The sequence below is a fragment of the Oncorhynchus kisutch genome, linkage group LG1 (assembly GCF_002021735.2).
Source record: "Oncorhynchus kisutch isolate 150728-3 linkage group LG1, Okis_V2, whole genome shotgun sequence".
Lineage (NCBI taxonomy): Eukaryota > Metazoa > Chordata > Actinopteri > Salmoniformes > Salmonidae > Oncorhynchus > Oncorhynchus kisutch.
In genome coordinates, this window is record NC_034174.2 from 48,167,450 (window position 1) to 48,182,024 (window position 14,575).

General features: G+C 42.2%; 1 protein-coding gene across 4 annotated transcripts in view; it reads right to left on the bottom strand.

Annotated features, from left to right (window-relative positions):
* Positions 1-14,575, bottom strand: part of LOC109892219 (receptor-type tyrosine-protein phosphatase alpha) — a 44,999-nt gene that overhangs the window by 16,611 nt on the left and 13,813 nt on the right. For 3 of the 4 annotated variants that reach the window (XM_020484668.2, XM_020484660.2, XM_031826281.1), the window contains exons 2-5: positions 5,143-5,189; positions 4,407-4,497; positions 507-896; positions 379-399 (exon numbers count right to left, since the gene is read on the bottom strand). In XM_020484668.2, the coding sequence (XP_020340257.1) occupies positions 379-399; positions 507-896; positions 4,407-4,497; positions 5,143-5,163 (523 nt within the window). In that variant the 5' untranslated portion in view covers positions 5,164-5,189. The remainder of the gene's footprint in view (positions 1-378; positions 400-506; positions 897-4,406; positions 4,498-5,142; positions 5,190-14,575) is intronic. The other variant, XM_031826286.1, reaches the window with a different exon arrangement.

Genomic DNA, 14,575 nt, shown 5'->3' on the forward strand with positions numbered 1-14,575 from the left:
AATGAAAAAAGGCAAATATTATATACTACCCAAAGTTCTTAGAGACATACCCAGAAAGACTCACAGCTGTAATCGCTGCCAAAGGTGATTTTAACATTGATTCAGGGGTGTGAACACTTATGTAAATTTGATATTTCTGTATTTCATTTTCCATAAATTTGCTAACATTTCTAAAATCATGTTTTCATTTTGTCATTATGGAGTATTTGTGTGTAGGTGGGTGAGATTATTTTATTTAATCTATTTTGAATTTAGGCTGTAAAAACAAAACGTGGAATAAGTCAAGGGGTATGAATACTTTCTGAAGGCACATTATGTTGTGCTCATGTTAGCTGTATGACCACGTTGTAACTTGAGACAACATACACACACTCTTACCTGTGCCGTCTTCTCCACCACCTGGGGGTAAAAGAGTATCATTACTATCCAACATAAAAAAAAACATCCTACACATCACACACAGACCTGCTCGCCTTTCACTCACAAGCACACACACACACACACACCTGTTGTAGTGTCACTAGTAGTGTCGGGCGACGTGGCTTCCACCGTAGGTTCTATGGTGGTCTCCAGCGAGGGATCTGTGTGACTGTCCGGAGCAGAGGGTGTGGTCCCATTCTCCCCACCCCGACTGACAGTGGTCGGAGCAGGGGGTGGTTGCGGGGCAGTGGTTGCACCCGTGGGGACTTGGGGGGCTATGGTGGGGCCGGGGGGTGGTGGAGGGGGAATGGGCACCTGGGTGACACTGGGGCCTGCAGTCAATATGTTCCCCTCTGCGGTGCTGGTTGTTGTCAGTGTCGTTGCGGTTGTTGGAGGGGTGGTGGTGGTTGCCACTGGAACATTGTGGAGGGTGGTGGCTGGAGAATCCGTGGGTTTGGCAGTGGAGACTGGACCTTCTATGAGAGAGATACAGTTCATCAAGGCCACAGGTTCTCAAACTTTTTGTGATAGCTAATTCATCGGGGACCATTTCATAATCAGAACACAACTTCAGTGAGATGAGAATAACATACAAGGAGTTTAATTATGACTTCGGCAGTGGGTGGACAGACGGACCAAGTCTCGGGCACTGGGAAGGAACATTTTAAAGGCCTGCCTCTGAGAAAATGTTGCTGTTTTCAAGCGATTTTTCTGCAACAACACATTTTGTCGTGGGGCAGAGAGATGTTTTGTTGTTGCAGCTTTAAAGCTGACACAAGGTACAAATCTGTCATTCTGCCCCTGAACAGGCAGTTAACCCATTGTTCTTAGGCCGTCATTGAAAATAAGAATTTGTTCTTAACTGACTTGCCAAGTTAAATAAAAGGTTAAAAAAAAACAAATCATCACATTTTACCACGAGGCAGATAGAACGTTGAAGTTTAAGTAAATTACGATGCATTTTATATAAAAAATAAAGAAAATATTTGGGGAAATACAAGAAGTATTGAGTTGAAAGAAATTATAATTGGTGGAGTACTGTGGATACCAATATTCCCATGTTGCCCAGGGCCAAGAACATACATTGTATTATATTACACCCTCTGAATTGAATCTGTTAGTAATATTTACAGTTGAAGATAGAAGTTTACATACACCGTCGCCAAATACATTTAAACTCAGTTTTTCAAAATTCCTGACATTTAAATCCTAGTAAAACCACCGTTTCTTAGGTCAGTTAGGATCACCACTTTATTCTAAAAATGTGAAATGTCAGTACAATAGTAGAGAGAATGATTTATTTCAGCTTTCATTTATTTCATTAAATTCCCAGTGGGTCAGAAGTTTACATACACTCAATTAGTATTTGGTAGCATTCCCTTTAAATGGTTTAACTTGGGTCAAATGTTTTGGGTAGCCTTTCCCCAACAATAAGTTGGGTGAATTTTGGCTCATTCCTCCTGACAGAGCTGGTGAACTGAGTCAGGTTTGTAGGCCTCCTTGATCGCAAACACACTTTCAGTTTTGCCCACAAATTGTCTATGGGATTGAGGTCAGGGCTTTGCGATGGCCACTCCAATACCTTGACTTTGTTGTCCTTAAGCCATTTTGCCACAACTTTGGAAGTATGCTTGGGGTCATTGTCCATTTGCGACCAAGCTTTTAGTTCCTGATTGATGTCTTGAGCTGTTCAATATATCCAACTAATTTTCCTACCTCTACGATGCTATCTATTTTGTGAAGTGCAACAGTCCCTCCTGCAGCAAAGCACCCCCACAACATGATGCTGCCACCCCCGTGCTTCACGGTTGAGATGGTATTCTTCGGCATGCAAGCCTCCCCCTTTTTCCTCCAAACTTAACGATGGTCATTATGGCCAAACAGTCCTATTTTTGTTTCATCAGACCAGAGGACATGTCTCCAAAAAGTACGATCTTTGTTCCCATGTGCAGTTGCAAACCGTAGTCTGGCTTTTTATGGCGGTTTTGGAGCAGTGACTTCTTCCTTGCTGAGTGGCCTTTCAGGTTATGTCGATATAAGACTCATTTTACTGTGGATATAGATACTTTTGTACCTGTTTCCTCCAGCATCTTCACAAGATCCTTTGCTGTTGTTCGGTGATTGATTTGCACTTTTCACAACAAAGTACGTTCATCTCTAGGAGACAGAACACCTCTCCTTCCTGAGCGGTATGATGGCTGCGTGGTTTCATGGTGTTTATAATTGCGTACTATTGTTTGCACAGATGAACGTGGTACCGTCAGGCATTTTGAAATTGCTCCCAAAGAAGAACCAGACTTGTCGAGGTCTACAATTTTTTTCTGGGGTCTTGACTGACTTCTTTTGATTTTCCCATAAGGTCAAGCAAAGAGGCACTGAGTTTGAAGGTAGGCCTTGAAATATATCCATAGGTACACCTCCAATTGACTCAAATTATGACAATTAGCCTACCAGAAGCTTCTAAAGCCATGACATAATTTTCTGGAATTTCTAAGCTGTTTAACCTGTTTAGGGGCAGTATTTTGATGTTTGGATAAAAAACGTAATGAAACTGCCTATTTCTCAGGCCCAGAAAGTAGAATATGCATATAATTGTCAGATTAGGATAGAAAACACTAAAGTTTCCAAAACTGTCAAAATATTGTCTGTGAGTATAACAGAACTGATATTGCAGGCGAAAACCTCAGGAAAATCCAACTAGGAAGTTCCTCTTATTTTGAAACCTCCCTGTTCCATTGCATGCCTTCCCTCCATTTAAAGGGATATCAACCGTATTCCTTTCCCTATGGCTTCCACATGGTGTGAACAGTCTTTAGACATAGTTTCAGCATTGTATTCTAAAAAATGAGCGAGAGCGATCACATCGCGTCAGTGGATGGCTGGGTGCCAGCAGAGTTTTGCATGCGCCAACAGCTTGGAGCAGAAATTTTCTCGCTCTCTCCTATTGAAAAAGCTACGGTCCTGTTTAAATATTATCGACTATTTATTGTAAAAACAACCTGAGGATTGATTATAAAAAACGGTTGACATGTTTCTACGAACTTTACGGATACTATTTGGAATTTCCGTCTGCCCCGTCGTGACCGCTCGAGCATGTGGATTACTGAACATAACGCACCAACCAAATGGAGGTATTTTGGATATAAAAATAATCTCTATGGAACAAAAGGAACATTTATTGTGTAACTGGGAATCTCGTGAGTGCAAACATCCGAAGATCAAAGGTAAGCGATTCATTTTTTTGCTTTTCTGACTTTCGTGACCAATCTACTTTGCTGCTAGCTGTTTGTAATGTTTTGTCGTCTGCTGAGAGAGATGTCCTTACATAAACGCTTGGTTTGCTTTCAGAGCTACGCTGTGTTTTGCAATATTGCACTTGTGATTCCATGAAAATTAAATATTTTTTTGTAATTTATTTTGAATTTGGCACTCTGCAATTCGGATGTTGACGAAAATGATCCCGCTAACGGGATGGGTGCGCCAAGAAGTTAAAGGCACAGTCAACTTAGTGTATGTAAACTTCTGACCCACTGGAATTGTGATACAGTGAATTATAAGTGAAATAATCCATCTGTAAACAATTGATGGAAAAATGACTTGTGTCATGCACAAAGTAGATGTCCTAACTGACTTGCCAAAACTATTTATTGTTAACAAGAAATATGTGTAGTGGTTGAAAAACGAGTTTTAATGACTCCAACCTAAGTGTATGTAAACTTCCGACTTCAACTGTATATATAAAAATATATATTACCATTTTGTTATATTAAGAGATCTGGCTGGAGACCCCCTGCCGTACCTCCATGACCGAACTTTGAGAACCCGTGATGTTAGTGTTGAGTCATTGAATGACTCAACTGCAACTTCATTGGAGTTGCAGTGATACAAACAAGCATTTTACATTACAAGAACGTTCAATATGTCAAATGGTGTCAAGCGGTAGGTTCCGACTGTTCAGGTGATAATGTCATGTGGGTCCTCCTTACCTGTGGGGGTGAGAGATGGTCCCTGGGCTGAGACAGAGACCCCGAGGGCCACACTGAGCAGCAGGAGCAGGGGACACACACCCATACTGCCCTGGGAGAACAGGGACAAACACCTTTCTGACAACCCAAAAATTACCCTTTCACAGTGCAGCTGGTCATGATCGGATTATAAATTCATATGCGTGGTACTTGTAACTGGAGGCCTAATCGTAAATCCTTCATGATCACATTTTGAGAATAATCCAACAAAATTTGGGTACTTCCATTTTTGGGTGGGATTAAGATTAAGAAAATGCATTGATTATAGAGTAAATCATTTTGAATTCAAACAGTTTGACAGCACCGCGTTTTGATTTAAACCAAACTTTCCATACATGTTTGCCCACGGAAGACGAGGTCAGAAAGTGACTTTTTGGAATGAATGCCAAAACATTCAGGAGAAAGAGGTGCTCAAACTTGACCAATTTTGCGTACCCCAAGAGACAAAACTATAAGCGACATCCATGTCTTTCACTGGAAAAGATAAACGGTTGAGATTTATACCATTTTTAATCTCACACACAGGGTTGTCAAACTATTATAATTTCGTAATTAAAATAAATAAAAAAAACGCAAGAAATTATAAAATAGTTTAACAACGTTTTGTTTAGACCAAAAATGGGTGCAGTCAGAACATGATTGAAATTATATGGATTTACCCTATAATGATGAGTGGCACAAGGAGTTGATCTCTTACCTTAAGGAGCGAATTTGGCATCAATCACTCATTCGCACAGTGTGGTCCTGTATGCAAACAGAAGAGGAGGAAGACACTGTTAGAATCTCAAAGAGGTGCTTAGAAATGTTTCACTAGTTAGTTTAACTAGTTTTGTATTATTCGTTTAACTTGGATCTTGCTGGTTTGCCTGTTGAGAACATTCCTACTATACTGAACGAAAATATAGTTCATATACAGTGCCTTGCAAAAGTATTCATCCCCTTTGGCATTTTTTTGCATTACAACCTGTAATTTAACCCGATTTTTATTTGGATTTCATGTAACGGGCAGACACAAAACAGTCCAAATTGGTGAAGAGAAAAAAAGTATATATATTTTTTAAACACCAAAAAATGGGAAAGTGGTGAGTGCTTATGTATTCACCCCCTTTACTATGAAGCCCCTAAATAAAATCTGGTGCAACCAATTACCTTCAGAAGTCACATAATTAGTTCAATAAAGTCCACCTGTGTGCAATCTAAGTGTCACATGATCTGTCATGTGATCTCAGTATATATACACACACACACCTGTTCTGAAAGGCCCCAGAGTCTGCAACACCCCAAAGCAAGGGTCACCACCAATCAAGCAGCACAATGAAGACCAATGAGCTCTCCAAACAGGTCAGGAACAAAGTTGTGGAGCTGTACAGACCAGGGGTGGGTTATTAAAAAAATATCCAAAACTTTGAACATCCCACAGAGCACCATTAAATCCATTATTTAAAAAATGGAAAGACTATGGCACCATCACAAACCTGCCAAGAGAGGGCCGCCCACCAAAACTCACAGATCAGGCAAGGAGGGCATTAGAGGCAAGACCAAGACCAAAGAAAACCCTGAAGGAGCTGCAAAGCTCCACAGTGAAGCTTGGAGTATCTGTCCATAGGACCACTTTAAGCCGTACACTCCAGAGCTGGGCTATACAGAAGATTGGCTAAAAAAAAGCCATTGCACACAGTAAAAAAATAAGCAAACACGTTTGATGTTCACCAAAAGGCATGTGGGAGACTCCCCAAACATATGGAAGAAGGTACTCTGGTCAGCTGAGATTAAAATTGAGCTTTTTGGCCATCAAGGAAAACGCTATGTCTGGCGCAAACCCAACACCTCACATCACCCCAAGAACACCATCCCCACAGTGAAGCATGGTGATGGCAGCATCATGCTGTGGGGATGTTTTTCCCATCAGCAGGGACTGGGGAACTGGTCAGAATTGAAGGAATGCTAAATACAGGGAAATTCTTGAGGGAAACCTGTTTCCGTCTTCCAGAGATTTGAGACTGGGATGGAGGTTCACCTTCTAGCAGGACAATGACCCTAAGCATACTGCTAAAGCAACACTCGAGTGGTTTAAGGGGAAACATTTCAATGTCTTGGAACGGCCTAGTCAAAGCCCAGACCTCAATCCAATTGAGAATCTGTGGTATGACTTAAACATTGCACTACACCAGCGGAACCCATCCAACTTGAAGGAGCTGGAGCAGTTTTGCCTTAAATAAATGGGCAAATATTCCAGTGGCTAGATGTGCCAATCTTATAGAGACATACCCCAAGAGACGTGCAGCTCTAATTGCTGCAAAAGGTGGCTCTACAAAGTATTGACTTTGGGTGTGTGTCAATAGTTATGCACACTAAAATGGTAATTTTTTCTGTCTTATTTCTTGTTTGTTTCACAATAAAAATATTTTGCATCTTTGAAGTGGAAGGCATGTTGTGTAAATCAAACCAAAAAAAATCCATTTCAATTCCAGGTTTTAAGGCAACAAAATAGGAAAAATGCCAGGGGGGATACTTTCGCAAGCCACTGTAAATCAGTCAATTGAGATAAATGTATGAGGATCTAATCTATGGATTTCACAAAACTGGGCAGGGGTGCAGCCATGGGTGGGCATAGGCTCACCCACTGGGGAGCCAGGCCCAGACAGGGCTTTATTACAGACAGAAATACTCCTCAGCATACCCCCCCCATGATGCCAGATTCTCTAAAACAATGTTGCAAGGCTTGACTAATCCCAAACTTGCCAGGTGGTGATTTATCCAAATATCTGACCCTTACCTCAAAAAAAAAAAAATGGAATTCTGAAAGCGTTACATATTCCGAGTTAGGTTATGAAACCATGTCTGCATAAACCCACCCTCTTTTGGTTTGCTCATTTATCAGCAGCCTTTATCAAATGTTAGCCTAACTCACTACTGTGACCCATGCGGGAATCTTACCCACAACCCCGATGTTGCCAGTACCATACTGCAACCAACAGCCATCAGACCCGCATAGAAGCCCACCATTCTGTGTCTGCTAAATCCCAGACGCTGCCTCTCTCTGATTTCTAGATGAGTCTTGTATCCAGGTGGTGCTCCGTAACATGAATAATAAATTACCACATTATTCTGGGACACAGCGAAGGGAACAAAAAAAAAAGCACCATTTTATGTAGGCATATATGCATTTCAACTTGGGCTATACGCAAGACTGCAGATAGCCTAGTTACCCGAGCTCTGGGCATAAATCAAGAAGTTAGAGACTGAGAAGGAACGCAGAGACTGGATTGGGACAAATCTGTTCAGATTTGGCAAAATTGCCTGTATTGTGCAATAATTTCAAATCAAATGCGTTGTATTTCTGCATTGACTGCAGTGGAGCTGCTATGAAAGGGAGTCAGTTGAAATAAGGGTGAGTGTGTGTAGGAAAGGGCCCAAAGTACAGGCTGGGTGGGCTGACAACTGTGTAATCCCACCAGTCCACTGGGTGCGGCCTCACTGACTGAGCTGTGATAGTCTTGTGGTCTTGATACAAGAATAATCCAGCCCGTCTTGCTCTCTGTACTGCGTTCCAGCTCCGCGCACACACAAAGTATGGTTATCAGGGATTTACTGCCAGAGCATCAGAATTGGGTGGGAGAAAAAAAAACCACTACTGTGCCATTTGTATCTAGGGGGAAATAACTGTGATCCATCCTTACCTGTTTTGGGGAAAGCAAGTGGTTAAGATGGGTCTATCAACGAGTAGTATGTATTATGTTTTGTTAGGGGCAATTCCACATGAATGGAATTACGCCGAGACTCAGATTTTTGTGCCAAACCAAATCTATTGATTTCAGAGTTTAACAAAGCATACAACTCTACGCACAAGGTAATTTACACAGAGAACTTCACACAAACATTTGCTGGAAGAACTGTTGTGTAACAGAATTACGGGAAAATCTCCCTCCGCATTTTATGCGACCACATTTTCCAGAAAAATGGGGTGTCCGCTATGACTGACACCTCGAGTTTTACAGAACTACGGTAACGGAATTATGTCATGGGTCCCTGATCTGTACTATACAGAAATGCATAATTATGGATATGAATTTCATGCTCCTCATGGTGATGTAGCCTGAATAGCTACACAGGTAGAAATATGCAATATCCTCATTTTGCATCTTTGAATATTATTCTAATGAGCTCCGCCCCCAAACATGACAACATATGGTTGGTCCAGACCAGATCAAATCTGAACCAATCATAGACGTTTATGATTCACAAGTTTGGACATCACAGTATAGTAGAGCTCAGTAGAGTACAGTACAGTGGGACTACTGTCCAAACTTGTGAAACATAGACGTCTATGATTGGTTCAGATTTGGTCCAGCCAGGGCGGACTGAACTAATTTCACCATCCAAGGACGTCCGATGTCGGTCAGTGCTTAGTGGGCGAGGATGCTCGCTACAGTAAACGGAAAGAGGGTAGGTGTCACTAAGAACCAGGTTGAGGTGACATTAAGGAGAGAGAGCGAGAAGTTGTCCAGAATGTTTTTCACAGTCTTGCTTTGACCACCAGACAACAGAAAGAAAACTGTTGAGCTGAACATAACAGCATGCCAGTGGAAGGGAGGACAGTAGCAGGTGACCCAACTGAGGTTTGTGACAACTATGATTTCCTATTGTAGCCAATTCAATTGCAGTAATTCCACTACCAATTTGGTAACATAATTACAAGTTTTAAACACTTAACTATTCATAAGCAAACTTGACATCAATAAATACACTAATGAATTGGTATGTCTACCTTTACTTGTTACTTCTGTGAACTTTCATTATCTTGCCTTACGAGGGAGTGAAATTAGAACATGTCTTAAAGTTCTGTGGGTTTTTGGTAACAGAATTACAAGGCAATGTTTCTTAAATTTACAGAAGGCAAATCATTTCTCTAAAACGAAATAAAAGTGTTGATATTAGTTGGCAGGGGTCTTCAACATGATTGTGTTTTGATTGATTTCTAATACCTTTTAAGACTTTTTCTGGTAGATGTTGTCTAAGACCCATTATCCATCTGTTTGACCAGAAATCAAAGCTGTTGCTCATTCCACATTTTATAAATATATATTCATTTGACACCCAATGTGACACTGCTCCTATGTATTGCACATGTTGGTGCTCATGGGTCCTTCTAGAAGGAAATGTCCCTTAGCACAGAATCGTTTTAAAATGGATTGTAAAAACCACACTTGGGATTCAAGCTTGCAGACTCATGCTGCATATTATTTAGCCTAGCACTGTACCTACCCTTCCCCCAATACTTTTGCCCTTTGCCCGCTTCCCTTCCCCGGTCTTACCCAGCCACATTTACGCACCCACAGCTGACAAAAAACATCCACAATTACAGTTCTCCCTTCCATGCCCAAACCGTGCCAACCACCTCCCCAGAAACCTCAACCAGTGCTGCAGTTTCCCCTCAGACCTCAGACAACTCTGCTACTGCTGCACACAGGGTGAATTTCACTTGTGCAGTTTTCCACCTCTAAACGAGAACAGGGAATGAGGATTCGTCCCTGTGCTAAATTTAGAAGAGGTGTTCCTAAATTCAAAAGGGTGGCCTAGTGCATCGGGAGTGTTTGTTTCACTTGACTTTAAAGCAAACTAATCGCTGAAGACCGCACTGAGCTGAATCCAGGATAGAACCAAAAGGAAAACCAACAGATAGCCTAGGCCTACAAACTCAACCCACTGGGCAAAAACTGGCTGAATCAACATTGTTTCCACGTCATTTCAACCCCCCCCAAAAATTTGTGATGACATTGAATCAATGTGGAAAATTGATTGGATTTGCCTCAAGTCATCAACATAGGGTATTTAATATATTTTTTTGTCCAACTTTTAACCTAAATCCAATCATGTTTTCAGTTAATTTCTTATTAACATTAGTTGACAACAACAAAACGTAAATCAAAACTAGACGTTGAACTGAGGTATGTACTTAACTGTAGCTTATGCATGTCATACTAAAAAGAAATTGATCAACTTTCCTTCCTCCTAAATAAAACACTTAAAGAGACATGCCCAATAACGTGCAGAAAAAAAGGATGGAACGGCGCATTTGACCCCTTTCTCTGCATCTCTCCCTCAATAGTAGGCTAGGCTGTCGATCCAGCTGACTCAGACTGCAGGAAAGTCTTAAAACGACGAGAACCCAGCACATTGCTTCCTTCCCCTGCAGTCTGGCTGCTAGTACCGCAAACTCCTCACTCATCCAAAAATCAGCCTCTGACCCTTGAACCCTTCCTGTACAATGCCCCAGCCTCCCCTCACCTGACCCATAGAGCAGCCATCCTCATAACCAATGACTCAGCTATGACACAACCATTCCCCATTGACATTAGTGACTTTAAAATCACATTAGCCTGATTGAAGTAGAAGCTTCCTCTCTAAATTAGGCTAAATGTAGCATGGTTGCATCATCGGTCTGGTATGAATCAGACTTTGTGCTTATGAATCAGCATGCATCATTGGGAGCCTAAACAGCCTTTTTGGACAAACATGACTCACTGCTGTCACCCTGCTGTGATAGGGTGGCGTGTTCATGTTGGTGAGGTGAAGCTGTCCGACGCTAACTGGAGCTAGTAGCCACATAGATGCAGTTTCTGAGTGTAGTGCCTACCAGTCTGAACTATAGGTCTGAGTGCATCAGTCTATGGGGACCTGGTTAAATGCGTTTTGCCCACCAAAGCAGCCCCCAAACCCTTTCAGTGTGTGTGTGTGTGTGTGTGTGTTCATCCACAGAGGAGTGTGTGCTGTGAGAAGGATGTCCCAGTGACTTAAGTGGAGAGAGGACATTATTAATTCAAGGAGGCACTGGTCAAGTGTTTCTACTTCATACCTAGGCTATACCCACTCAACACAACAAAGTGCCATCTTTTATAGTAAAGTAAGAGAGCAGCCACCCTTTGGCGTGATGGATCTCTATTTGTAGCGGAGACGGCAGAGAAAGCTTTCTGAACAATCTCTGGTTGTAGTAGCAGTAGAATGGGAGGGGCACGGAATCACGCACATCCATATGAGCATATGCAGGCTAGCGTTCTAAAAATACAAGTTGGACAACACAAACATCTTATATGCCTAGTAGCCTATGCCATAATACTGTGCACTGTACTGCACAAAAGGTACAACGTTCTCCTCTTGCGCTTACCAGTTTCCTGTTACGAAAGCGGTGTTGACAGCAGTGCCCGACCAAGATATTCCAATAGCGCAGAGAACAAAGAAGTGGGTCCACAGCGGCTTCCTCTCACTGCTTCATTTCGGATTGCAATCTTCCGCTATCTAGGCCTAGTTCCACACAAGCACATCCCAATTTGATTAAGGCTATATTGACCACGTCTATAACGTTCTAGCAAGCTCCTGTGGAACAAAAAAATAGGTTTTCTTAACATTACGCCACCTGGGTTTGCTCGGGACAGAATCTGCATCACTTTTCCAAAAGCCCCACTCTTCACTTCCTACGTTTCGATACATCTTGCTGCATTCTCATCACAGCAACCTCCTGAGATGTGATGTCTCGTCAAGTGGTCTATTTCTAGGTGGCTAAACAATTCTTCTACTGCGAAACTGACTAATGTTTTGATGCCACCCCACCTAAAAATGGAGAGTGAGTGTAGATTCAGGAGTGACTACAATATGTTCTATTAATTAGCCTAACTTTCATGACGCTTCATTTAGTCAAGTGCTATAATAAAGCCGTCCACAAAACAGTCATGTTCGATACTGCACCAGAAAGCCTGTTTTTCGGTATTTCTTCCTCATGCTTTGTTTAGTTATCATCTGATTTCAAAAGGATCGAAAGAGGAACGATCTAAAATTTCTTTGCAATTGTCGGTAGGACAGAAAGGTGTTAAAGTGCGACCGAGCGCCCACCCAACCATCTTCATATTCGGACAAAATGTGCCTCTAAAATAAACAGCAACAGTGGTCCATACACGGCCTATTCAGAACTCTGACTCCAGATAGAATGCAGAGTTCGCCAAGATATTCCAAAAGCATCATGCATGTTAGTCACTGTGGGTGACTGTTGCCTCAAACAATACGCTCCCAGGGGTTAAAGCTACAACATCTAACCTTTGGGGCAGCCTGAGTGGGATCTCTGCTAGGCTGTATGGCCCATTTACATGGCCTCCTAGGCCAAATCACAGCCCTCCTTTTAGGCTGGGGCGGTATCCAGATTTCCATATCGTCACACCGTCCACTTACCCTGGGATTGATGGTATTACCAACACAGCACGCAGGGGGGCGCTAAACATCGCAAGAAAAGACAAATCGGGTCTCTTACCAGAATGCTAATAAAATTAGCACAAACTAATAGCAAAAATCAGACAACTAACTAAATGCAAAGAGAGGCAAATCCAGCTCATAAAGTTACACAAGCATAGCTAGAAGCTACCGAATGTCATTTTCAGTAAGTGTGGCATTTACAAGTTTAAGTGAACGAGAGAAATTGTTCAAATGAACAAAGTTGTGACGCTGCTCTTCCTTCAGAAAAGCATGCACGTGTACACAGAGCAGAGAAGAAATATAATAGAAAATTGAAATCTAAATACTACTCATATTACAGAAACTTGTAAAGCGTCATATGACACCAATGTTTACAGCGTAGCACCTACAGATCAAACACTACAGAGTCTTAAAGGAGGCCAGGGTGAACCCAAAATGTCATAAGTCAACTTTGATATATTATTTATCAATTATGCTTTTAGATACAAAATGCCAAATATGTGTCAACAGTCCTTCCTTCAAAGGACTGTTCTATGGATAATAAAATCCCCAAATTCATGTTCTTTTTTTAATGTCGGTTTCGTGAGGAATCACTCTTATCGAGCGTCTCTGCTCCTTTTCTTTCACATGGACTGTGCCTAGGCTAATACACAGAGGCCATTCTGTCCCGCTCCATCTAATTAAGGATGACAACGAAGAGACTATTGGGGTGAAAACAAAGACACTTTGTGGCACAGCAGGATTAGAGTAGCCCCCCCCCCCATGCCTACTTTGCAGGTGTTAACATTAACCACTGAACGAATCCATTACAGAAGGTGAGCCTAACTTATCACAACGGTGACAAAAGGCTAAAGAAGCCGACGTGGGAATCTCAAAGGACAGTCCGATTTTAAGAGCAGTTATTTGACAAACATTTGACCATGGCACAAAGAAAGAAACAGCCTGATACTTCAAAGTCTTCCCTGCAATTGCAGTTTTAACAACCGTGGATATGGATGCAGACCTGTTTCTTTTTTTGCATGAGAGTGGTGACCACAGCATGACCACAGAATAAATACATGGTTCCCTCTCCGCCTGCGGCCAAGTGTCAGCCTAATTGGTGTGAAATTACTGCGTGGTCACAGGACTGTGTTTCTCCTCATGGTATTTCATTCACACAATGTGAGAGATTTACTTCAAGGGGCATTTTACCATTCGTTTCGTATCTCTTGTCCATTTGGTCTCTAAATATCAAAGAAATGAAAACCGCTAAATCACAGTGCATTTTAAAAAGGTACGCTAGATCCTCCCACTTGTTCACGTCTGCTTTGGGTTTAAGGCAATGCTCGTAATAAGCAGGCCTACACTGATCAACAATCCTCTCCTCACCTTATAACATCAATCTGAGCAGCTGCACTAGACTCAGGGGATTCACCTAATTCTCTAAAGTAAAATTCTCTACAGTTGATACAGATATGGAAACTCGGCGCATCTGATAACGGCCTTTACATTTGACTGAGTCACTCTGTAGACCTACAGCTCAAGCAAACCAGCTCATGAGTGTACATGGTGTGCCAAACAACATCAACTCTAGTTCATCCAAGGCGGGTAGCTTAGATTGTCAGGACACCGGCTTGCCGGCAGCGCCCGCTGATAAGCAGCCCAACGGCCTTGATGAACTGATGACAGCAAGACAAGCATGTACTGGAGAAGCGCAAATCCCCCCCCCCCCCCCTGCTCACTCACTCGAGGGTGCACGGCTTCACGAGTCATCGCGAGGAGAGATAATGGCAGTCTGTCTGCCCTCATTCATGGCATATTAATACTCTGCCTGTGTCCTGAGGGGGATCCGCTGAGGCAGGAATACTCTGAATGATCCTCTTCATGGCGGCTCAAGTAGGCCATGCCCA